Source organism: Oryzias latipes, chromosome 3 (assembly GCF_002234675.1).
Source record: "Oryzias latipes chromosome 3, ASM223467v1".
NCBI lineage: Eukaryota > Metazoa > Chordata > Actinopteri > Beloniformes > Adrianichthyidae > Oryzias > Oryzias latipes.
Genome location: NC_019861.2, coordinates 33312021 through 33338779, shown reverse-complemented (window position 1 = coordinate 33338779; position 26759 = coordinate 33312021). Strand labels below are relative to the sequence as shown.

General features: G+C 40.2%; 1 protein-coding gene across 3 annotated transcripts in view; it reads right to left on the bottom strand.

Moving 5' to 3' along the window:
* The window catches only part of phkb (phosphorylase kinase regulatory subunit beta), a 108746-nt gene that overhangs the window by 62948 nt on the left and 19039 nt on the right, over positions 1-26759 (bottom strand). For all 3 annotated transcript variants that reach the window (XM_011494103.2, XM_020700795.2, XM_011494100.3), the window contains 9 exons: positions 25548-25647; positions 21809-21916; positions 21294-21374; positions 18189-18304; positions 12953-13016; positions 10513-10608; positions 7088-7285; positions 1729-1786; positions 273-350 (listed from right to left, as the gene is read on the bottom strand). In XM_011494103.2, the coding sequence (XP_011492405.1) occupies positions 273-350; positions 1729-1786; positions 7088-7285; positions 10513-10608; positions 12953-13016; positions 18189-18304; positions 21294-21374; positions 21809-21916; positions 25548-25647 (899 nt within the window). The remainder of the gene's footprint in view (positions 1-272; positions 351-1728; positions 1787-7087; positions 7286-10512; positions 10609-12952; positions 13017-18188; positions 18305-21293; positions 21375-21808; positions 21917-25547; positions 25648-26759) is intronic.

Genomic DNA, 26759 nt, shown 5'->3' with positions numbered 1-26759 from the left:
ATTGTTTAACTGTCTACCATCAAAGCAGTGAATGCAGGTGAAAATTGAAGCCAAACTGCGTTCGTGGAGTGAGTGTGACTGCAAAGCCCCATCAGTATGTGGCGCTTGAATATGAATGTAAGATTTAATGATAGAAAAGTTTCCATCTCTGCATAGAGAGCAAACTGAGGCAAAAATCAAACACATCACACTTCATCAAGTTCATGGGAATGGTTGACTTTCCTCCTCTTTGCAGTTGCTGCATATTTAAGTGTGTTGGAGTGAGAACTCACCCTCAAAAGACTGGAAGACGATAGGTTGAAGGAGGTCCTGGTATTCCTTGACTTGTGCTTGATTTCCTCTGAACACTCCTAAATCAAAAGCACACAAACCAAGAATGAATTCAACTTTGAATGCTAGCGTTCTTGAAATGATCTGCAATAAGCTCTCAAGGATTTTTCTAGTCTTTAGAAAGTTTGTCCTAACATTTACTCTTAATTCTTTTTATCTGAGCATTTCAGAGTAGATTCTGTTTTTTTTTCTGTGACCTGATGAGTCACAAAATACTGATGTTGGAATAATTTAGGCAGAAAAAAACTCAATCTAGAACAAATATGTGTTGGACTGGACTCAAAATGAGTTATAAAAAATAAAATAAGATTATCCCCAGGGACAATTGTCTGACGAAAGCTAAATCTGTGTGAAGGCTTAGAAAACTATGATTTAAGACACTTTCAAACATCACAAGAAACACAGGCTATGTCCGAATTCCCACCCTAACCCCTAGCTACTAAAAAACTATCAAGTGCTGGACTATCTAGTCAGTGCCATGGATTTTAAAAGCAATTCGAACACCATGCTCACTACTATTTTTTATTTTTATTTTTTTGAAGCTGAACATATGACGACGTCATCGATTTCACGAAGTATAAATCTATTCGATATTAGCGTTTGGCAAAGACCACTTATGAATCCACAGAGTTCTAAAGATGAAAACGGGATGGTTTATTAAAATAATACATTTGAATACATTTTCTTTGCAAAAATGGTCAAACGCAATGCATTGTGGTCTACTCGCCAATCTGGTGAGCATCGATTCACACTGACAAGGGCACTACATAGTGCCGCACTATATCGTTTTTTAGAAGTTAGGGTGGGAATTCAGACAAAGCAATAGATTTGGACAGCACTACAAAATGGCGAACGAACTATGTAGTGCACTATGTAGGCGTAAGGGAAAGAATTTGAACAGTTCTCCCTGAGAAAAAAAAAAAGCAAAACAATAAAAGACACAATCCGTTTGAATGTGTGTTAGTACAAAAAATGTTTGATTGGTTCCGGTTTCCTGATGTGCTTTTTCTTTTTTATTAATAGGAGCTAACTTTTTTTAAGCCTAAAGCTTTACAAAATGTAAAAAAAAAATATTATCAGTCAAGTTAAAACATTTTAAGATGTTGATACATATAAAAAATGTCTTTCCTTTCCACAAATAACATTCATTTTGAAATTATTAAATACTTTAATAGAAGATGTATCTAAACAAGTGAAGTGTTTTTATTGATTCAAGGAGCCACATTTGCAAAAAATTGCACGAGTCTTTGCGGTTTAACTCGCAGAAAGGACATTTTTGTTTCTTTTTCTAAAATCTGATGCAGAGACCTAGTGTGTTTGTTTGTTTTTCCTCTTTTAATATCTATATATTTATTTGATTTTCAGGCAAGATGCTAATATTTGCAGGAGGAAGCTTACCATCAATCATCATGTAGATGAAAAATATGGGAAACTCGCACTCGATGCCATCGAAGAGCTGGAAAAAGAAAAAGGACACGGTCAGAAGTCTTTACCAACATTTTCAAGCAAAGAATTTAAGAAACTGATGATGTTTCTGATACTTTCTGTTTAAAACCCAAATATTTATGGAGTGTTAGGAGAATTTGTAAATTAATCCGTTCGGGCATTTATAAATATAGCTAAAAATATATTCTATCTGCTACTGTTGAGTGTTTTTTTCCTGAAAGATAACTGATTTTCTTTGTTCTGTGTTTATTTTTGAGAACTAGAATTTCTGCTCTCTGCCACACATTCGTTTAACTCAAGAATTCTGAACTCTGTGGCAAAACACTGATCCAAACATTCCAGCTTCACCTCAGATTGACTTTTGGAATACTTCAGTCCAAGTTTAAACATCAATCTGACTAAGCTCTTGATTTGGAGCTTTAAAGGGCCTATATCGTGCTTTTCTTTAGCCTTTCAGAGTAAACTATATCTACATATATTACCTTTGGGATGAAATGGATTTCAGAAAAAAATGTCTTTTTAATTCAAATTTAAGTTATTGTCTCATTCAAATTCCTACTCAACCCCACCTTTCCCTCCTTGTGGGTGCCACCATGATGTTCGCCTAGAGCCGGTCTTGGCAGCGAAACTTAAAGAAATTGTATCTGTGTTAGGTCTCTGTATGTTAAGATCAACTAAAAACGAAACAACAAAACGTCATTTGTAAAGCTTTATGTCTCCATGTTGTGGTTCAGAGATTAGCCGTTTAAGGGAGGAAGAAAAATTGCTTCAATCTGTCAGGAGGTGAAGGATAGAGATGACAGAAAGAAGAGCAGAAAAAGAGCCACAGAGGCAGGTGTCGGCGTATTTAGCAGAAAGGAAGGCAGTGAGGAGCTGATCACTCAATGAGGCCTGTGCTTTTCTGCCCTTTAATGCTGTAAACATGCACAGCTCCCCCGTGTTTCATGCTTGAGCAGCTTGACTGATTGGCAAAACTGCCTGTCACACAGGCCGCCACTGCCCCCCGTCAATGGTAAGCGGACAGGGAGCACAGGCGGCCGCTCTGCTCTCAATTCCCTCTCAAAACACCAACAACAACTTCAGTCCATGTCGTCTGCAGGGACACCCAGATTATCATCCTCAACTTCAGCCCCGCCAGGCTACATGTAAGCTCCTTCTCTTCCTTCTCTTAGCTAATGCAAATATCATTCCATTAGTGGGGAAAAGACATCAGGCCCGACCGTGGCTTCATAGAAGATGACTGGCGTCGGGGGCTTCTATGACAAACTGTGGGCTCAGAGCCCGGAGGAGCTGCAGCGTTAAATTCTGCTGGAAAATTCTTCGCCTTGGAGTCTCTGTATCCTATTAGCTGCAGGATTAGACGAAGCTAATTGCAAAGTAGTACAGAGTCTGTACCTAATAAGGACCCACTTTGGCATAACAAGCAGGTTAATTTATAGTCAATTTTTTCTTATTTCTGTATGCATTAATTGATTTTGGTGCCACCTTTCAGTCACGATCGATAAAGACGAGTGCCTTATTATCAGCAAACGTGATGAAGCTCTGCTGATGGGAAGAAGAAGACCTTCATTCCGTATGGGCGTCCGTTTGTTTCTGCAATACACTATTATTTTGACATAAATGTATTGTATAATTATCTCGAAAACCGCTTTAGTCTACAGGTTGCTTCCTTAAGGCCAAACCTTTCCAAAATCTCTTCAGCTGGTCCAAACCCTGCAGATGGAATTCTGGTAAAAACTGACTGATGATCATTTCACCAACTTTTGCTTCTCTTCATTAAAGATCCACTCTGATGAAAATGTGTTTTGGGTGTTTTTAACATTTTATTGTGGGCAGCAGTGGCTCAGGCAGATGAGCAGGTCATCCAATGATCGAAGGCTCGGCAGTTCGATCCCCGCTTCCGTCAGTCAACTGTCGTGTCCTTGGGTGAGACACTTCACCCTCCCTGCCTCCAGTGTGGCTCTACTGGTGTGTAAACGTGCGTGAAGGTCCCAGTGATGGTCAGAGGGGTCATAGACGCGAATTGGCAGCCATCACCAAGTATGAATAAAGAGTGGATGAATATTAGACACATTGTAAGAGCTTTGAGCGTCTGGAGAAGCATGGATACATCAAATCCAGTATTATTATTATTATCATTATTATTGTTGTGGCCTTTTTCTGACAGAAAATTCAGCTTAAATTTGCATTTCTGAGTATTTCTTTATCAAAGAGGTTGCCAATCAAGGAACAGACGAAATAATGGCCTTCTAAAAAATTGTGTTTGTTATGTAGAACATACGCTGGGCGAGCAAAAAGCTCCCTGCTCCGCTGCATTCTGATGCATCCACTTGCAGACAAATAGATCCGTGTACGTCTTTGTTTTACTCGTCTGAGCTGCAATCTGGATCAAAACTGAACGGCTGGATATACACTGTTTAATGTTTTGTAATGTGATGTTGGATGGGGGTGTGAAGCTAGTGGGATAGTGTAAGCAGAGAGCTCTCAACAATGGGGAGAGGGGGCAGGGTCCCGCCGATAACTCAGAGGCACATTTCTGATGAACTTCGGATGCTCTGCAGAAACTATGTTCTAGAAAACCACACTTTAAAAAAAAGAATTGGCCAAAAACGGCATAATCATCATTAAAAGACCACTTATTGAATCAGATCAGAAGATGATCAGGAGACAGTTGATAGCAGAACAGATTTCAAGTTTCTACTAACTTAAAAAAACTTGAAATGTAATCGTTCCGTCTCATCCTAAAGAGTTTAAAGTCCACTGGAAACCACACTGGAGCCTTCAGCTTTTAGGTGTCTCCTTTGTCGTACCCACTCTTTACTTCCGGTCAGAAGGCAGATATTATCTCTTTCCTCAGAGCTAGACTCAAAACCTTTCTTTTGGATACAGTTAATTGTCCGGGGATAGCATGGGTGAGTCTGAAGCAACTCTGTGTGCTGTGTTTCGGCTAAAGTAATTAACTTTTCTCCTTAGCCTTAAAACAGATGTTCCAGTGTTTTTGTGCGGATCTGTCTCTTCTGACCTCTGACCCCATCCAGTCTCAGCAGATCCTCATCTTCACTGGTTCTGCAGCAGGTTACTTCCAACCTCCCTGTTTTATGCTCAGAAACTCCTTTATGGCAATTATGGTCTTGCGATATTTAAAATACAGTCAGTTTGGAATTATTGGCAACACTTGGAATGAATTGGATTACAGAAAAAGTTTTTGCTTTCTTTTCTTACACTTTGAAATAACCTTGGCTGTGAATTGGCACTTCTTAATTCAACTGAAACCCCTTCTTCTAAAACAGACTTCAGTGTCTGACTTTCTCTCTGAGCTCATTAATTCATGAAGGTTGTTTCTAAAGCTGGAGAAACAGCATTTTCAGCATTAAGGGTCCAACATCTGATTCCCCCAGTGAGAAGTCTGTTATGCCTTAATGCCATTCCATTGGATATCATGAGGGATTTACAAAAGGACAATGAATGCACAGTCATTCACATTTGCATGTATGCATGAATTCACACTGCAACACGGAAATGTGCACTCAGATTAGGAGCGATATGCAGGTGGGATTGCTGAGATCCCTATAAAAAATGGCTCTTTTTAAAGCTTCCCTGTTTCTTTCGATAATCACAGCATGCTTTAAAGCTGAAATCTGCAGATAATCCTAACATGCATCAATTCATAACGACACAGAATTCCTTTTTTGATCACTTCTTCAAAATAGGTCGGTCATCTAAAGCTCACAAGAAGTTACACTGGAAACTTTACCAACATAGATAAATTATATAACAGGGGTGTCAAACTCATTTTGGTGCGGGGGCCACATTCACCCCGTATGATCCCAAGTGGGCCGGACGAGTAAAATAAAGGCAAAAATCAGCTTTGTTTTTTTTCGGTATCCTAATCATTTCATTCATTCACAGAGGGCAATGATTCTCAAATAAAATTCATTTCACTTTAAAAAAAAATGGTTTATTCAATTTTATACAGACTGAATATTTTACATCTGACACTGAAAGAATCCTGATAAAAAAATCCAGAGTGGCTATGTACAAAAATGAAACACCTGCCAAAAATGTAAATGTGCAAATCAATGAAAAATTGCACTAAATGAAACTTGCAAACATTTGTGAACATAAACTTTTGGAAGAAACCTCCTTTCTCTCCTGAAACTTCACTCATCGATCAATATCAGGATTCAGATCCAGTGCAGAAATACATTTACTGTCATTCAAGTGTGCAAAATACAATGAAATGTCCAAGAATCTTTTCCTGGTTTTTGTCTGAATTTTGTATCAACACCTGCCTTCTTCCTGACCTTTGATGGGGCGCCATCAGTGACCAGATGACATCATGTGACCAGTTCACTATAACATCGTCCAGCACAGTAACTAGAGAGCTGACTATGTCATCAGCTGTTGTTGTGTCCATCAACTCAAGAAACTCTGCTGTGATGGTCTCCTCAACACTTCTAATAAATCTGCACAGCTACCTTTATCTGCGATGTCTGCGATGCTTTCATCGACAGCGACCGAAAATCCAATAAATGGCTAGATTCCTTTATTTGGCGCCGCTTTTTGGGGTACAACACTTGAGCAGCCTTCAGTATTTTTCAATAAGTTCACTATCCGAAAATGGTTTGGATGTTTGCACCAACTTGTCTGCAATAAGGCAGCTGTCACTCCTCCATCACTGACGTCACAGCTGCAGTAAATGCAGATGGTTGTTTTTTTCAGTCCAGCTAATAGTTGGTAAATCTTCTCTTTTCTTAATTCCAAATAGCAAAACTTTTCTTTATGGTGAGTCTCATCGTGATGCTGAATGATGTATTTTGAGCACTGCGATCTGTTGATGACATACCAAGCATGCAGGTTTGGCATTCAGCTCCGTGAACAACTAAAACTCTTTCCATTTTTCCAGGAAAGCTCAGCACTTCACTTCAACCTTTTTTACTTTTTAAAAACATGTTGGTCAGTATTGTGTCAATACTGATCATTCTTATAGCAATGTCACAGTGGTGAGGCTCACGAGGAACCAAAGTACATCTTACGCTTCCTGCTTGCTTTTAAACTTCCTTACAAATTTTACTCTTCATGACTGGGCCGGATTGAATCATCTGGGCTGTATGTTTGACACCCCCGGTCTATAAACTACTAGTTTTGCAAGTTGCGTTTGAGATCTGTCAAAGTTCAGACTCTCAAAACCTTCATGTTCAAAAAAGTGTCATAGAGGGATTGTGCACCACTGTCTCATCATCCCTCCTGGACTACACAGGAAAAACCATCCCATCATTGTTGAACCAGGGGCCTGATTACCAACACAAACCTTCATTTCAGCCGGTTTGTAGTATCGACGGTTCTTGTCCTCGTTTGCAGTTCGGTAGCCGTCGCGGAGGAAACGCTTGAAGCCATATTTGCCGCGCAGCTTTCGGACGATCTTGTCGAGCGTCTGACTGTAGAGCGCATCATCGTCCACTGCAAAGGCGGGGTAGCTGATGGTGGGCAGCAGGGCCGCATCAGTGTTCTGTGGAGAGCCCTTTTATTAACACAACGGTTCGTCTGATCAAAACACAAAAACACTCAAGTGTTTTAGGAAGTAATACATGTTTATATTGTATCCAAATAAAACACTTAGTCACATGCATTTGTGCAAGACGTCGGCCCGTATGTGTGCTGTTGGTTTTCGGTTTGTCCGGGCCCATGGAGGGTCGTAGAAAGAAACGGCCTAATCTTAACCCTTTAACACCTGAGATAAATAACACACGCACTTTGACATACCGTAACATTTACATGATCTACGTGTATCAGCTGATTATGACGCAGAGAAAAGTGGCTTTTAGCTTTGCGCCATGCCAACCATTACTAACTTCGACTGCGTAAGAACGTCCCAACTGTGATATCAGCGCATGGCTGCTTTTCTCTGCTTCAGAATCCACTAGAATTACATACATTACGTAAATGGTTGAAGTGCTACAGTAGGGGCTACATCGGGGCTAAAGCTTCTGTGACAAGGGTTAAGGGGACCACAGGTGTGTCTTATTTGGCCACCACAATTAGAACATACCATTGTATAGTGAAGGATCTGTAAGGGTATGATTTATGTACCTATGATGCTGTTGTACGGTGCCCTTACACTACTTTAATGGTTACTAAAGTGCGAGTACTGACCACGCCACACGCCACACGGGTGTTCAGGTGATACTTAAGATCAAGTAGGACGCTCAGGAACGCATGGAGCACACACTTATCACATGAACAGAACTTGCACAGTCCGCAGGATTAAAGAGAGGTTTCAAAAATATCTGTATGACGTGCCTTAGCGTTGTATAAGTCTTCACTATGACTTATCGCCCATTGAATGCATGAATGTTTTCACTCTACAGGTTTACTGAATGGTCCACGAGTTTTATATGTCGTCCGGGCCACCTGCGTACAGGTTTGCCCATTTTTCACCCATAGACACCTCTTTTGCACCCATACGGGCAGTTTTGATGAAGGCTTTACATCGATACAAAAGGTAAAAATAAAATTACAGTCAAAGAATAATAATAAACAATACTCCATAGAAAAGAGTGACAACACACACAGTGACCATCAAATCCCCTCAGGAAGGAGCGCTTTAGATTCTTCCCTTTCTTGCTTTTGTCACACTGCCTCATTTTTTTGCAGCTTTAACCTCCCTGCCCTTCTCACAGAGCTAAAAACTGTTCTCTGACACACGGACATAACTAGTGGTTTAAAATGTGTAATTAACCTTCAACATGGCTGCTTGTTCGCTGGTGATTCTACAAAGAGGACAATCTCTGCTGCTGCTTTTTATCACAAAAGAAAACAAGAACGTGCCAATTTATAAATACAGAAATAAATGTTTATTCAGATTTCCTGATGCATTGAAAAGGATTAGCAGCTCTTTATCAATGAAATGAAGTCATTTTGAACAGAATTCATTTAACAAAAATACACCATGAACGATACAAAATCCAGTTTTAAATAACGATTCCAGAGTAAATAAAATGTCTGAGCCCACCTTTGCCAAGTGAAATCATATTCTAAATCTAATAGCCGGCCATTTATTTCACATGACTGGGCAACATTTTTGTTCCACTCTTCTAAGCAAAATCGTTTTTAAACAATACACTTCATGGTTTTTAGTACTTCTGCAGAACTCAAAAGCCCACCGAATTTCAGGACAAAAACCACCAAAAAGCTTCCTGTGACTTTTTGGTAGACATCATAAATCCTCGTGTCTTCATTGTAACAATTCATGAAGGTCCTGCAGCCTCCAGACCATTACACTACCACCCCCATGTTTGACTATTGATATGATGTTTTTGTGATATTTAATTGTAGATGTTTTCTTTTCTTTTTTGTCTCATCAGTCCAGAAAAGATCCAAAAGACGTTTTGATTCAATGTGAGACGAGTCTTCGGTTATGTCAGAATTCAATCAATCAATCAATCCTTTATTGTTCCGTGAGGGAAATTTGTCTCCCATTGAATTCCCATCCTAATCTCTAACAACTAATAAACTATACAATGTGCGACTATCTAGTGCCTTGCATTTTAAAAGCACTTTGAACACCATGCTCACTACTTTTTTCTCTTGTTTATGGCGGATATGACGTCACTGATTTCATGAAGTGAAAACCTAATAAATACAGACATTTTAGGATGAATATTTATGAATCCACTGTGTTCTGTGGATGAAAATGTTTATAGTTTATTGGAAAAATACATTCAAAGACATTTTTTGGGCAAAAATTGTTCAAATGCAATGCATTATGGTCTATATTCACCAATATCAATACATCAATACACACTGGTTTTTTGCAAAGACTTCTGGGAAATTTCTAGGACACTGAATTCTGTAATTGTAGATTCAGACAGCATTAGAAAATGGTGAAGACACTCTATAAAGCACTATGTAGTGAGTAGTGAAGGAATTCTGCCACAGTCTTTGCATTCTTGTTGCTCAACATTGTCTTTCTTCCTTTTACCCAAATCTCTTTCAGGCAAAGAATGTTCAAATATCCAAAAACTCTAAAAATGTAAAAAGGAACTTTCGTTTGACTACATGGGGATGCGACGATCTAAAGGTCATTGAGTGTTCGAACAAATTCTTGGAGGTTGTGAAATAATTAATGTGTCTTTTTTCATTTAACTTGAACTTTTTTCACATTCTAATTAATGTATTACTTGATATCAAACATAAGTTTGATAAGTTTGTGTTATTAGGTTGCTTTTAATGCTTGAAATAAACCAATAAATCAAATCAAATTTCTAATTCTAGAATAATAAACTCTGACCTGAACTGAGTCAAGTGAGGCCTGCTCTTCTCCCCATGACTTCCTGGATGAGTTATTTTGATCAGTTCATGAGAAGGTTCTCCGCTGTTCCATCATGTGAGGTTTACAGCCAACTGATAATCTGACTCTAGTTCTCTTGAGTACAGATAACTCAGAAGCTTCTTCCTATGTTTTATTATATTTTAGTATATTTTATACTTTATGTTTTACATCTGAACTTAATACTCTTTTGGTTCCATTACAGTTTCTGATGGGGATTCTAATTTAGTTTTACTATGCGCACATTGTAAAGAAAACGGATAAATTAGAGCATTTAGATGACAAATTGACAATGACATAAAAAAGATGCATTTTATCCCACCAGTACTTGACTGTTGGCCCAAAACATTTTTTGTTGTTGCTGTTGGCTGGTTTGGGATCAATATGGCAGACATGGGTGTACTCACATGTGAGCGTGACTCTCTGGGCAGCAGGGAGCAGAGGGTTTGTCTGTTCCTGTTGTGGGCATCCAGATCCACAAATATCACCGACCATGAGCAGCCCTGCAGTGCGGCACACAGAGTCAGAATCCCCGTTAAAGCGGACACACGTGTGCACCCACAAGCGTTCCCACATGTGAGAAGTCACTCAGCATTTATCTGAAATAGATTGAAACGACCCGCCTCCTCCAGTCGAAACTCTTCTCCGCTCTAAGGCCGAGCTGCTACTTTTGGCTTTCACACTTTCCCCTAAAGTAAAGTGCTGGAGTGCTTAAGCAGCAGTGAGTTTGGTCATTATCCATTCGCTTCAAAAAGTCTCCATTGACAAAAATGAATTGCTGGAGCCAAAGTGCAGTTTGTCCATCAAGTGCACTTAAGCTTTAACTGAGTCGAAGAACTGATCAAACATCAGAAAGTGCTTACGTAAAACTCACACAGCCTGCAACCTGCAAAGCCCTTTCTAATGCAAGTCTTGTGCATAATGCATGGATATGACTAAAGTCTGTTTTTTTCCCCCTAAAACAACTCTGAGCTTTTAGTCAAATCAGCAAGCTTTCCTTCAGGAATTTGCATAGTTTAGAGGATTGCTGGACGCGTGCAGCTGTGTGACAAGCTGCTGGAACGTTCTTTCAGGGAGACCTTTCTGCTGCTGCAGCGGAATACATCAGAGTAAAGGAACCGATGGGAGTATAGTAACTATGAAAAAAGTTTCAATGTCCGTGTACAGAAGATTCATCGGGAAGGTTTAACTCAAAATAATGATGTCCATAAAAAGAGCGCTGTAAGAAAAAACAAAAAAATATTTCCTTTCAGAATTTTTAGCTTAAATTTAAATCACATATTTGGACCAATATTTTCTGCTTATATAAAAATCTTCTCAGCTAATAAAATGTGACAGAACTTGGTTTGTTTTATTGTTTTATGTCTAAAACATAAACAACATTCTCTCTTTTTCTTTTGCAGCAGAGTTTCTGTTTTTGTTTGCACAGTAACTTTTTTTTTTGGCAGGTCTTGGCCACCATAGTTATTTGTATAAAAGACATCTTTCCACACCCTTAAACAGTCAGACTGCAACCTCTCCACCATGACCAATACAAAGAGCTTTAGATCTTTTGTAACCCAAATATTTGTTTTGCCTCACAGTTTGTGCAGAAATATGGCTGTTTTTTTTTCCTCCTAACCTCATAAATATAGTTCAGTCTTGACTCATTCTAAGACTGATCTGGAAATAAGGAATCTATGTATCATCTCCTCTGGGTTCCACATCACAGCAGCCCTGTCCTCCCTCCACTGCCTCCCTGCTCCTTTGAAAATTGCTTTCATGATTGACTGATCCCTGTCAAGGTAGGTTCTGGTCTGGCTTAGTTATTTCAGTGGTGTGTTGGCTTCATATGAACGGCCTTAGACCCTCTGGTAAAACCCATCTGACGTTTCAACACTGAAGGTTGAAATTTAGAGGAGATCTAATGTTGCTGCCATCCCAATTTTGGAGGACCTGCGTAAGGGAAATCCGGCTGACAGAATCAGTGTTCCACTTCAGGCCATCTTCTAGAACAGATCAGAAAATATCCCATTTCTAAGACTTAACATCACTTTTTTACGTGCTGACACTTCTGAAAGTCTGCTCTGCTTTTGACAAAGAGTAAATGAGCTGCAAGTCCTCCAAAAGCATCAGACATGATGGTCCGGCCATGCTCTAAGAATTCAATGAGTGACTTATGGGTTCAGTTACAGATCAGCTTTATCCTTCCAGTTCAGCTTGTCTAACACAGAATAAAAAGGTTGATATGGCAGAAAAAAAAGGAAATCCAAACTTTTTGTTAAAGTGAAAAACGCTCAGCTGTAAGGCGCTGTAAGGACAGATGAGAGTCAGCTGGGAGTTTTGATAGGAATCATTAATAAGAAACTTGAAGGCCTGGTGTGCTATCGTTCCCTGATAGGAACAAGGGACGTGACGATGTGCACACACACACACACACACTCGCGGAGGCTTCACACTGGATGGATCATAAAGCAGCCATCGCTATAAATCCTTTCTCTGAACAAGCTGGAACGCAGAATTCATCTCCAGGAACAGTCTACCCTCAATCTTTACTGGTGTCCAGAAGAGCAACACTCCCTATCACAACAACAACAATATAAACACTCCAGATGGATAGTTCAGCATCCAAGGGATTTATCTTTTAAACCTTTCAGGGTAAACATTTCTAGTAAACTGAAAAATGAGTGAAACAAGGATCAATTCTGAAGGCACTATTTACACAAAACCGTCAAATTTTGAAAAAAAAAAAGGTTTATTCAAATGTGGATTTGGAACTAACTTGGGCATTTACTTTTATTAGTGTGATTTTCTGTCACATAAAGCCTGAAAAGATGCTTTGAGATGAATGAAGCACGTTTGACATACCTGGTTTCCAAACAGGTTGAATCCATTGATGGCCTCCAGCGCGGCTTTAGCTAGACCCACTGAGCTGCAAAGAGAGCACACGCCACGAGGGCGTGTCAGTGTCTTCCATGTATCACAGGTCATGAAAGTTAAACCAACACTTGTTTTCTGGGGGGGGGGGGGGGGGTTCCAGCCAAAAGCCTCTTAAGGGAGCAGTGATAGTGAGGAGAAACGGTCATTCATTCTGCTGCCACAGTTACCATGGTTTCAGACAGCTCCGAAGACAGATACCAGTCTGCACATAGCAGCTACAGTCAGAGAGCAGATACAAATGAGCCATCAGACGGGAGCAAAGGGGAACAGACGGCAAAACTGACCTTCTGAAGCTTTCCTGCTTCACTGAATATAAGGCATTTATGAATTACAGCAATAAACTCAGCCTAAATGCTCATTTCCCCTGCAGAAAGCATCTAAAGTGATTAAAAAAAGAGGAAATGCCAAAAATCAGAGGTATATCTTCCCCTCTTTTGCAAGAAACCCATTTAGAATCACATTCTGATCTTAAATAGTAGCCATTAGGATTCAATATAACTGGAGGTTCCTGAGATTGTGCTGCAGTGTTTATAATGGAGCTCTTACAAAGGGAAAATAAAAGAGAGTGAGTAAATTTCACAGTGGCTGGCTATTGTGATTGCAATGCAGATACAAAGTGAATCAATTTCACCGTCACGTTTCCCTCTCCAGCCCGCCAAGATTTTCCTTGAAGAGGAGAGAAGAAGGGAAGAAAATAAATGTGTTGCTGAACGACAGAAAACATACAGATGTTCCAGAGGGAAACGCCTTTTTCCTAACACATCACAGGTCTGTAATGTAGAAGGTGGTGCACTTATTGATGTAAGATTTTCATAATCCTCAAAGGGAGACATAGTTAAGGTCCCACTCTAATCATCTTTTAAATTATTTTCAAAGGTTTTCCAGTGGTCTTTTAATTCTAATTATGCCATTCTTACCCATATTTTTTTGCAGAGCGGCAGGAAGTAGTACATCAGAAAGTCACCTTTGACTTGTTAATGTGGAGAAAACCTAACTCCTCTTCCCCTTCCCATAGCTGGAAGCTTTCTCCTTACTCACTCCCCCGTTAGTCTACAGCCCCTCACACCCCCAACCTAACATTAATGGTGCAACAAAAACGGCGAGAAATATTGGAGCTATTCAGCCGTACAGTTTTGAGCCAGACGGCAGCTCAGACGAGGAAAACAAAGATGTACGGGATCTACACTATGTTACCAAAGGTATTGGCTCACCTGCCGTGACTCACAGACGAACTGAAGTGTCACCCCAACCCATAGAGTTCAATATGATGTCAGTCCACCTTTTGCAGATGATGCAGTTTCAACTCTTCTGGAAACTCTGTCCACAAGATTGAGGAGTGTGTTTCAAGGAATTTTGGACCATTCTTCCAAAAGTTCATTGGTGAGGTCACACACTGATGTTGGTGGCGAAGGCCTGGCTCTCAGTCTCCGGTCTAACAGGATCTGAGGTTTTTACTGTAGAAATCTGGAAAACTGCCATTTATTTTAGGAAAAAGAAAAAAATCTATAAATGGATTGGACCCCCCCCCAAAATTGGTTTATTAGCAAATCAGTATATGTTTTGTTGTGTAATCCCTTTTTAAAAAGGTACAACCAAAAAAAAGTTTTGAACAACAACCAGGTGGACTCAGACACATTTTCATGTGTCAGTGAAACAGACACACATTCATCAGCTCTCCGAGCTTCTCCATCATCCACTTTGCAACAGGTTTAACTTCACTTATGACACTCAAAGGAAGTTTTATTCTCTGCCTCTGTAGATGTCATTTTGTGCTCAGCGGGGACTTCAAATCATTTTGCAGATACTCAAAGTTAAACTGTTGCCTTGTGGTCACAAGATGCTAGTTGCTATGGTAACACATCACCAAAAAATGGCAAAAAATATCACTATAACCTTTTTTATATAAACTCTACAAAGATGCTGGATCTAAAGTACTTCTCTTGAGGTCAAGGGTCGGACCATAAACTTGAGGTCATTAAGACACGGAAAAGATGAGACTGCAAGTTGTAGTTATTTTTTTAGTCATTTTCTGTCCAACTTTTTTTGATATACAAGGTAATATCTGTTAAAATAACGCTTAAATATAATTGTACATAAAACAAAAATTGACATTAAAACACATTACTTATCCAAACCTATAAATAGCTGCACTAAGTAAAAAAAAAGACAAAACTGATCCCAAAAGTAAATATGTCTTTTTTTAGGATAAAAATGTATTGTATTAACATTGATATCTATATCGTAACTTTGGTTTCTTTATTTTAAAATCTGCAGAGTGACTGCAGAAACTTAGTCAGCTCTTTGCTCCAGAGTCAAGAATGAATGCACCCGTATGGGGTTGACCTTTACAGGTGTTGCATGTTTTTGGGTCGTACGGGTCCGTGAAGGGTCGTACAGAAGAGCGGCTGCATCTCCATCAAGGGAGGTTATGAAAATGGAACGTACCATTGTGGAACATGTATTGTGGAATATTTGTGGGGATAATGTGAATTACGCCCCTCTACATGCTGTCACTAGTGAGTTAATTCGCAGTAATAACATATCTTTATCACAACTATGCAGATGATCCTCAGATCTATGTGTCACTAACAGCAGGTGAATATTGGCTAGTTAATACATGAAGTTATTGCATCCAACAGATCAATGCATAGATGCAAAACAACTTTCTCCAGCTAAAATCAGGCAAGACTGAAGCCATCGTCTTTGGTCCACAGAAACAACGAGAAAGTGTTGGCAGTTCACTGTTTACTCTCTGTCTCTAAAACCTTCAAATCAAGTCAGAAACCTAGGGGTAATCATGGACTCTGACCTGAATTTTAACAGCCATGGCAATTCAGTAACATCAGCAGCCTTTTACCTTCTAAAAAACATTGCCAAAATCCGTAGGATGCCCAAACAAACAACGCTCTGATGTTCTAATTTCTAACCACCAGGCTGCATGTAAGGAGTGCACACTTATCACGTAAACAGGGAGGTTGAAAAGATGAAAAGTCTGTACGACCACCTACTTCCCCTTTACTTACTCTTGTGTGTTGTTTAAGTGTTCACTACCTGTCGCTTCAAGCATGACTATAGAAAAAATATGCATGAACATTTTTAGTCTACAGGTTCACTGAAAGCGGTCTACATCCTTGTTTTTCCGCGCAGGCCAAACACCAGCAGCTCTAACTGGCTTAAATAATTTAGAAATTGAAGAAAATGATAATCATGATTCTTAACTCATTTCTCGGTCTGAGTCAAAGAGATCCAGTGGATCTTCTTTCAATCTATTTGACAGGAATGGAATTTAAAAAGCGGGTTAAAGAATTTTGAATTGTTTTTAATAACTAGATTAAGTTCAAGGAGATGTTCTGTGACTAAAGTGCTTTTAGTCAAATCAGGAGGAAAGTTAATATTTCCAATAATAATAACCGCCATTTTTTTTGCAGGTTGGATGGCTCCAATTTGTTCTGCCACAAAATGAAATATTCATAAACTCATAACATCCTAATTTTCATGTTATGACTCATTAGGGCTGCAGAACGTCTTGATGTTTATAAGCTGGGATATGCTACTTTACATAAAAGTCTCGGTCCGTCCCTTGCGACGTGGACATGAATCAGAAGTAAATAAAACTTGGATTTGATGTGGACAAATGGAGACTCTGCCAAAACCCTTTCCAGCTCGTTTCCTCTCAGACTTTTTCTGCCCGGTGGCAGCGTGGGAGTAGAAACCACTTCCGGATTTGATCATTTCTACAGATCTTGTTTACACAGGATCGTCCTAAATACGTCAGTGCCACACAGCGGCATTTGCATAAGGCATGTCAATCTAATTTCGCAAATGCACGGATGAAGTACTTCACAAATTGCGGAAATCCTAAGCATGGCCATAAGGGGGGAAAACCGAGCATCAACTCCTCCACATCGAGTTTGTTATCTTTCCTCAAGGATGTCCTGCTGAGCTGCTGCCAATAGCTTCAGATTGTTGGGGGGAAAAGAAAGAAAAAAACATGCATCCCAGAGATAAGCCATGGCAGAAATTGAGGATCTTTATCAAGTCATGGAAGGAGGGGAGGCAGGCCAGCTCGACCTTGGATGATAAATCAGTTAGGTGGAGGTAACAAAAGCTCTCTGCACTGGCTCACAAGACTTGTGCTGTTTGAACATGTACTTCAGAATTCTTATCTTCATCCAAGTTAGGCATTCCGGCGGTGGAGCCGTAACGTGTTCCCTCGATGGTGCTTATTTGCTTGCTGATGGCTGTTGCCAAGCTGTGCTGATTCCAGCGTCGAGTAGATGGCAAATATGCTTCAAACTTAACACTGATGGGAAGCAAAGCATTTCACATACTGGCTTGAGGAGCTTCTCTCCAACAGCTCTCAGCTCTACAGTTATGATTCAGTAGACGCTACAAGATGTCAGATTCCCACCTGAAGTCAAAAATATCAGTTTGGGAATAAAACTTTTACAGATTTTTCAGTTCTTTGAAGGAAGAAAGTGGACTATTTTTCCAAATTCTTTATCATGCTTTAATTCATAATGACAATGAATACAGAAACCTTTAAAATAAAGATATGACTGTTAAAAGTCAGAGAGTAAAACCCTGAAAGATCTTGTGTAGGACAGATTTTATAGTTACAATAGGAGGTTGGGAATCTTCTGACACATGAGGGGTACATTTGTCTAAACCCCTTTTTTATTTGAGGGTAAACTTTATTTTTTATTAATTATGTTTTCATACATTGGTTGTTGGACCGAACAGAAAAAAAAGAAGAGAGTGGGATGTTAGGGATGAGTGATGCATGCAAAGAGTGCACACTTTTCACGTGAACAGCACTAACGGGCTCCTTACGCAGTCTGCATCTCGCCTACTTCACCCCAATTTATTTTCTCCGTATGGGCTCATCGAGCGGTCTACAATCTTGATATTTTGTGCGTGCCACCTGCATGCCTCTCACCATTTTTTCCTATAGACAGCCCGTATCCACCTGTAAGGGTAGTTGGACTAAAACTTTAGCTTCATCAACTTCAGCTTCACTGGCTGCCCTGGAGGGAACATAACACTTCCTTTCTTTGGGTCTTTGGGGTTCCAACATTTGGAAAAACAAAACAATAATTGATCTCTTCTGCTCCAAACCTGAACCTTTCACTCGCTGGGCCAACCTTTTTTTGTCCAGACTCACCTTGAATGCAGCTCTGTGCTGCCATTGTTGTACTTGCTGCCTCGCTCCCACATGCCAAAGTCAGGGACCCTGTAGGCTCTCTCCACACAGAACACCAGGTTCTGGATGAAGGCAACCTGTCAAAGAAAACAAGCAAGAGTCAAACAGCCCGAGGTGATGAACGCAAGACACAGTGCAGGATTTCATCCTGTGCAGCATCATCAGTTGAACTGGTATGGATAGGAACAAATGACCTGTGGTATTGATCTGTAGTGAGGCGATTGATTCTCTCCATGCTAGGTCGAAAAAGATAAAGAGAGCAAATGTTTCACCAGTGCTCAAGGTGAGAGTGTCTCCCTGCAGATTCAGGCTTTATTTAAACAGTGGAGAGTGAATATTTAGACCCACAACAACCAAGCTTGCTTGTTGCGTTACTCCAATTAAAGTGAAAATATTTGCTTTCCTTGTGAATCCCATTTGCTTTTGGGGATTTTTTCACAGGTTTACTAAATTTAACAGTGCATTTAAAAAAGTGTAGCTTAGATCCAACACAGAGAATTGAGAGGAAAGAGCCCAAAAGGTCTACGGGGGAGCAGATTTAAGCCGTGGGGACGCAACATACGAAGGGAAAAAAAGCCTTGAAAGCTATGAAAGGCGAAAAGGTGTTTTGCCGCCTCTCTCTCTTTTTTTAAGGGGTTTTATGAGCTGCATGATTAATGAAGCAGAGTTTTTAGTATCTTAATGGTATCTTAATGAATGTTTCTGCTTAGCAGCCAAACTAGCCCCTCTGCCTGCCAATGCTGCTTTTCCTAAGAACACAGACACATTTGCAAAAGGGAGCTGACACAAATGCGGTTTAAACCTGTGTGAGATGCAAAATAAAAAAATAAAGAAAGGAATACACAAACTAATGAGTGCCTCCATTTCAGGCAGTGTGAGATGGAAAATGGCACGGGGGAAGGAGGTCGATAGAGCATCTTCTGTGAGGACGTGCAGCAGGAAAATGCTGCAATGCAGCTTCCAGCTCCGTCCACCGATGTGGGCACGAGCAGCCGTGGCAGCCAACAACAAACCAATAAATACAGCTGTGATTGAATTAGTCCAAGGGAAAGCCGTTTCATTAGCACAAACTCTTCTGTAGACCGGATGCTAGTTAATAACAGTCTGCGGACACGATTTGCAATCTAGTAAGTGCAGTTTAATCTATAAAAACCAGTCACCTTTGTGGAAAAACCTCCACACTGTTGCCACTATTTGTTGGGGGTAAAAGCAAAGGGAAAAACAGGGGAAGTCCCATTAGCTGCTTAATATCAGACAGTCACAGCTGACTTCAGCAGGGCCCGTTTGGTAAACAAATGGATTTCTCCTCAAAGATCAGCGTTAAGTAAAGCAGCAAATGAGGCGGCTGTAAAAAGGGACGGAATTAATGATGTTACCGCCGCTGTGGCAAAAACAAGCCCAGTAAACTTCACAGCCCAGTCGCAGCTGTTTTATTAGGAGACGAACATAAAGACGACAGAAAGCGACGCCGGACAGATACGTCAAGTTTAGAGGAAAGCGCTTTACACTTACGCCGCCAAATAAGACGCTACCTGCTGGAATCCCAGGAGAAGATTGAATGTAAACAGTTCGCTTGTGAAAGCCGACTGAGCCGCTCACAGGAAGCATAAAGGTGGAGAAGCCATAAATGTGAGTAAGAATCTGGTGATCCAGCTGCAGGATGTTTGCTAAACGACAGCGTTCTCACCTTCATCTGGCTTTAAAAACGATGTCAAAACTAACATTTCTAATTGAAGGACCGATTTTTCACTGGGAAGAAACCGCTTTTTAATGCCTTCACACAATGTCACACAATATTGGTTTCTAAAATGTCAGACATGGATTCCACTAGTCAGGGACGGAGCTAGAGCATTGCACATTTGAGAGCTATTACAAAGAAAAGGATTAACAACACATATTTTTAGGGTTTTATCATTATCACTGTTTTTGTTGCAATGTTTATAGAAGCTTGCACTGATGATTTCTTCATCTTTTTCAACATTTTTTTTTATTTTTATTCTGTTAATCAACAACTCAAAAGTAATGGCTGATTTTGATTATTTAATTTTCAATTAATTTTAATTTATTGTTACTTTTTAACGTTTCAAGTAATTTAAGTGAGCATTGTGGACTTTCTTTGACTGATATATATATATATATATATATATATATATATATATATATATATATATATATATATACACACACACACACACACACACCCACACACACACCCACACACACACACACACACACACACACACACACACACACACACACACACACACACACACACAAACACACACAGTACAGACAAACCTTCCCATTTATTTGAATGAGAAGCTGTGTCCAAACTTTTGGTCTGTATATATCTGCCTCCTTTATAAGACTCTCAATTATTACAACAAACTTTCACAAATCAATTAAAAAACTGTCACAGATCATGATTTGTTTTGATAGATTTTTTTGTAAAAAATACAGTTATTATTGAGCCTTTCATGGCATTTTCTAGATTGTTTCATAAATTCTCTGCATTTACTGTTATATTACTGCTTTAAATATGGGCTTCTTTTTTTTTCTTACAAATATTTTTCTTGGTATTTGTGGATAAAGTTTCTTTATACATGATTTAAAACTAATTAAAAGCAACTAAATCCTTCCATTTCAACCTGATAAATAATCCGTTTGATTGATCACTTTATGGATAATATGATTTTTCTGTAGAATAATTATGTGACGTATTTAAGTGTTATAGGTTAACCATCAAATAACTACACAGTAAATCAAATATGAAGCAATCATTGAGTTTTATTTTAAAAACAAACAGAATTATTAAAAAGCTATTTTATGGTTTCCTGTATTTGTGATTTCCAGCTAGGGTTTCAATTAGTCATGACTCCAAGGAATTTTTGATTAACCAAAAAAATTACATCTGTTTCTACTGACATGTATATTTTCTCTTCTTTTTCAATAAACATTACTTTCAAAATGTGTTTTTATTGTCCTTTTTGACATAATTTGAACAAACGATGCGGAAGTGAGTCTGCAGGGGTCCACGATCGACCCCCTCTGCAGTCGTTTATTTACCTCGTCCGTGTTGTAAATGATCTGCAGGCCGGAGCAGATCATCTCCACCAGGTACAGCAGGAACAGAGAAACGGCATCGATCTGCAGCGAGGACACAAGCGGGGACAGGAGGGAATCAGCGCTTCAGATACCGTCTCAAAAAGAAAAAGAAAAAGACCATCATTTGTACTCCGTCTCTTAGCCTCAAATTTGTCAAGGCAGCTGTTTTCGATTTCCTATACAGAGTAGATTCTGAGACGTGAGCTTTATGTTGGCTATTAGGCCTGCGGCTTTGGGCTGCCTCATCAATAATGGTGGAAGAATCAACAGCTTGAAGGTGAACGTGTTGAAACCGTTCACTAAAAAACAACTTTCACTCCTTATGTATTCAACATGATTTACATTCCAACCCGAAACTCTCGACACCTGCCGTTGAAGCTAACTCTAACTGCAAAAGCCTGTACGGATCCCTTCTCTGTGTTCTGTGTGCAGAAAGATTCCCAGAAATCCAGACAGCTGGGTTTGGCTGCGCCGACCTGCAGGTGGTGGTACTCGCTGTTGGAGTAGACCTCATCGCCGGTGTCCACGTTGAACACAGAGTGCAGACATGTGGAGGGACTGGGATCTTGTTTAAACTGCTCCACCTGGAAGATAGACATGGAGAAAAGGAGGTCTGAGCTCCCAGAGAGAGCCAGAAAACACTGAAAGAAACATTCATCTGTTTGCTGATGGGGTATGAGGACACACTAAGCTTTTACAGACAAACAGCCAATATTCTAAAAGCCTAATATGCCTCGCATTTTGTCGATTAAATCACTAAAGAATAAAATAGCAAACAGAATTGTTGATGTATGTTTTGATCTAATAAAGTACAAAAGAAACATTTCTCCAGAGTCAGAGCCTTTTTCCAAATCAAACCCAGCTGATCTTTTGCAGAATCTTCTTTAAATCATTCTTCTTTCATTTCAACTTAGTCTTTTTTACATTTTCTTAGCTCCTATTTTTCTATAAGTTGCTGGTATGGTAGCAGGTGCATGGCTGCTCTGCTGCAATCCATAAATAAGTGTTTGTGTGCATGTGTGTGTGTGTGTGTGTGAGACTGTAATGCCCTTCAGGCCTTGAAGATAGCAGGGAAGCGATTTATGGCGATATATGTATGAATAAATCAAATATTTTACTTGCACGGTGCTTGAATATTTCAAATATGTCGCAATATTTTCTGAGGTTCAGTGACCCGTTCTGAAGTTCACCTGTGTGTGAGTCAGTTTTCGGTCAAACTACGGCATCACTGTGAGCGGTTCTCCACAACCGTTAGGTTTTGTGTTTAGCGGTTTGTTGGTGGTTTGCTGCATCGACTCAGCTGCACACTAAATCACAGCTGGGCCGCCAACACTGTCGAGCAGTTATAAATAATTGCCCCTTTGTCCCATTTTTACCTCGTTTGTTTCTCTTTCCCGGACCTCTGTCTCTGCTCGCTCAGTCATTACCCTCCACAAACTGTCTCCATTTTTCCTCTGCCTCCCAGTTTTCCAATATGCTGCGGCTTCTTTTAACATCTTTATCTTCGTTTCTCAGAAAACCTTTTGTTACCTCATTTGGACTCCTGTCTTTCCTCACACATTACTGTGTTCAGGTCAGAGTAAAGAGCCTCTGTCCTACTTATTCTGAAATGGGTCCATTTCCCGCCGTCCCACAGCGTGTCTGCGTGAGCGTGCACAGTCAAATTATAATGGGCACGCCGGTTTGGGTCTCCAAAAACCTTCTTTTGTGGAAAGGACTCCTTCTTGCTCACACAGAGTCAAGGGACTTCATGGTGATGAGTTTGAAAGCAGCAGATCGCCATGTCAACATGAGCTGGAAATGATCAACCCCCCCCCCCCCCCCCCCAAAATAAATATTTATGGGACAAAGAGAAATTATTTGACCAAGTTTGACTTCAGAGGGGGTTGAATAAAGAATTTTAAGCTTTTTAATCTAAAATTAAGGAGAAGAAAAAACAGAAGTTGGTTTTATGACACCAGACGGAAGAGAAATAAATGAGTGAAAACAAAACAATAAAGCAAAATTTCTCTGAAAGCAAACGATGATTTGGCATAAAGTGCTGTTTGGAGTGAGGAAAGAAGCTCACCCACAAAAATGCAACGTATTATTGTGATCGTCTTCCATTTGACCCTGTTAGTCTCTAACACCATGGTTAGGGGCATTTTGGCCTCTTTAAAAACTTATTTATGAAAAGCCCCCTGAAAATCCATCCTCATCATCTCAATAACGCTTTAGGGGAGAGGTGTTTTAACTGTTTTTCTTTGGACTCCTGATCAAAGTGACACTTCCTGAACCTCTACAACATTCTGATTTACAGATTGTTTACCCACACACAGGCCATCAGCTGGGCTCAGTGGAGGCACTTTTGTTTTTCAAAATGCTAGAGGGGGTCAGTGACAAAAAATGTTGAAACATTATTCATTCTCGCTAAAGTTTTTTGTGAAGAAATTGAGAACTAAAAGGCGTGTCACGCAGGGATGGGTAACTGTAGGCCTCGAGGGCCGGTGTGTCTGCATGATTTCCATATATCCAAGCCCTATTCATGATTGATTACTTGGTTCAGGTGTGTCCACCCTATTAGAACATGCCAGAGCAGGGTATGTTGAAAGACATGCTAAAATGCAGCCCTCAAGGCCTGGAGTTGTCCATCCCTGGTCAGAGAATCAGAGAATCATGCAGCAAATGACCTCCAGAAACATTCTCAGAGTGAGCGTCTAGAACCCATCTCCAGCATGTCTCAATGTATTCTCCCTTTGGTTTTTGTGTGTTATAAAAGATAAGAATGTGTATGTGGTGACCTATGAAACTAAACTGTTGACAAAACAAGAATATGACATTTCTGCCCAAAATGATAAATGGGGTATAATTATAAAAAGCGCTTTTAACCCTTGTGCTATCTTAGGTGACCCCACCCTTACATTGACGTGTTCTCCAACCATGACAAAGGTGGATAAAGGTGGAAAGATATCATGTAATCCATGGAAACCAGTGAAGATCACAAATCATTGAAGAAAAAAGGTTCAGACCACTGTCTAGTGGGTCTAGATGACCCAACTCCCAACATTAAAGTGCCAAGGATAGCACAAGGGTTACGGCTCAAAGTGCTTAACAGTCCAGGTCCCATTCACCCATGCACACACATTAACACACTGATCTGCTGTCATTCATGGCACCAACCTGTAACCACCAAGAGCAATGTGGGGATCAGTATCTTGCCCAAGAGCACTTCGACACATGACTGGGCAAGGTGGGACCTTATCTGTGATTTTCCGATCAGAGGTCGACCGCTTTACATCCGCACCACGGCCATCACACAAGAGCTTTGCTGAAAGTCTTTCTGACTTCCATACAGTGTTCCCTCCATATATCGCAGTTCAATATTCACGGTCTCGCTAAATTATTTTAGAGCAATGAACCTTTTTTTTCCCCCTGTGTTCTGCATCCTGATTGGTTGTAGACTATTGTCAATTAAACTCCTTCGTGCCGTGTCCCCTGTACGGAAGGCTTTAATAAAGCACTTTATGCCCTTTTTACCTAATCCTAATCAGATCTTTCATGCTGGGAACACAAACAAAAGCCTCATTTCCTGCCTGTGAAATGATCCGCTCCAAACTGTTTCTCCTGCTGACCGCTTGCCTGAAACTTTTCCTCTGAATTTACAGAGGAGGAGACCCAACCGATCACAGAAGTCTGTTTTCTGTGGATGTTGAAATGATTTATTGCGACGAGGCGTCAGGTGTACCTGAGAGAAGCGCTCAAACTGAGATGTTAATTAAGTCCAAATGTGGCAACAGTTTACTCCCTCCCGTTTTATTTCTCTGTATAAACACAAACTCTCTACGAAAACAGCCTCCTATGTTCTCTCTTCAAACACTACAGAGCGAGTCCCAGCTGCTGTATACAGCCGGCCACAGCCTCGTGTCAGATCTTCAATAAAAGCAGCATGTTCTCCATAAGTGGTGGAGACGGGGCCGTAACAAACGCAGCTCTGCGTAATTAACTGTGTAAACGCAGCTTTGTAATTAAGACACAGAAAAGCGCTCTTCTAAATTAGGTCGTCAGGGTCAATGACGGAGACCAGCTTTCTAAGGTACGCACTGCAACTATGCCTCAAAAATAAAACTCCCCTACTAAGATTTCGCTTCAGACGTCTACAAAGACTGACGCTCTTTTCTTCTAACAATTCCAGTTTTCAGAGCTGAGGAGGTAGACAACTCTGGACTACAAGCTCACCTTATCTGCCTGCCGCATGTAGCAGTAGAGAATCCCCCGCATGCACTTGATGGTGGAATGCTCCAGTTCATGAGTTCGACCCAGGTCATCATCGATGCGTCTGTCGAAGAGGGAAAGTTAAGGCAAACATGCTTATTTTTGCTCAAGAAACAAACCCTAAAAAATAAAAATAATTACTAAGAGAGACAATAAACAAAGAAGCTCAACATATGGCCATAAAGAGTATGTTTCTTTCCCTTTAAGTTGTCTTCTAAACATCAAAACAATGAAGTTACTTTGGTTAAAAGTCCAAGCAACACCCTTGGCCATATCATGAAATTACCTACATCACGCTTCATCATTTGCTGTATTTTACTACATAATCATAAGTCACATGCACCACATTTTTGGGTTGTCCGGGTCCGAGGAAGGTTATAGAAAGGCTGTATTGTTGTAGATGTATTAGTGTTTCTTGAATCCTCTTTAATGCCCCGCTCTCTGGTCTCTTTCAAATTTACAACTATTACTAAGTTCTGACGAGAGGAACACATTACACCCATTTTTAAATCGCTGCATTGGCTCCCTGTGCGTTTCAGAAACGATTTCACGATTCCTTTAATGGTTCATAGATGTTTTAATGATCTTGGGGCTTCTTATTTAAATAATCTTCTTTTACCCCTCTGTCCTCGTTGCTGTCCCGGTCTGGGTGGCCACTGTGGCGGAGCTGGCTCCTGGTATGAAGAGATTCCCAAATACTCTTTCCTCACAGAAGAGCCAAGCCCTAACTTTATTTTAGAAGTTACTTTTATAAGTATCATTGTGTGTGGGGTCATGGGTTGCATGTTTTAATTAAGGGAGTGGGAATTGGTGATGGGTGGGTTGGGTTTTTATTGTAAGGGCCCATATCATGCAACATCAAATTTTTGAGTTTTTAAGTGTTTTATAATGTTCATTCCTTACAAAAACAACCCCAAAGCGGTATTTTGATCCGTTCGCCCATTTCTGAGTATTCCTCTAAAAACCTGCACTCTGAGCACCAGTCCCTCCCAATCCACAAAAACGAGTGTGTTCTCACATTGTGATGTCACAAAGTGAGGAACAGCCCCTTCCAGGAAGAGCCTGCGCTGCCGTGGAGTGAGCGGTGATCAGCTAAACACTTTTATTTTCTATGCACAATATGCACATCCATCTATGCAAAAGTTTGAATGTTGAAACGCAGACACGCTGCCGAGG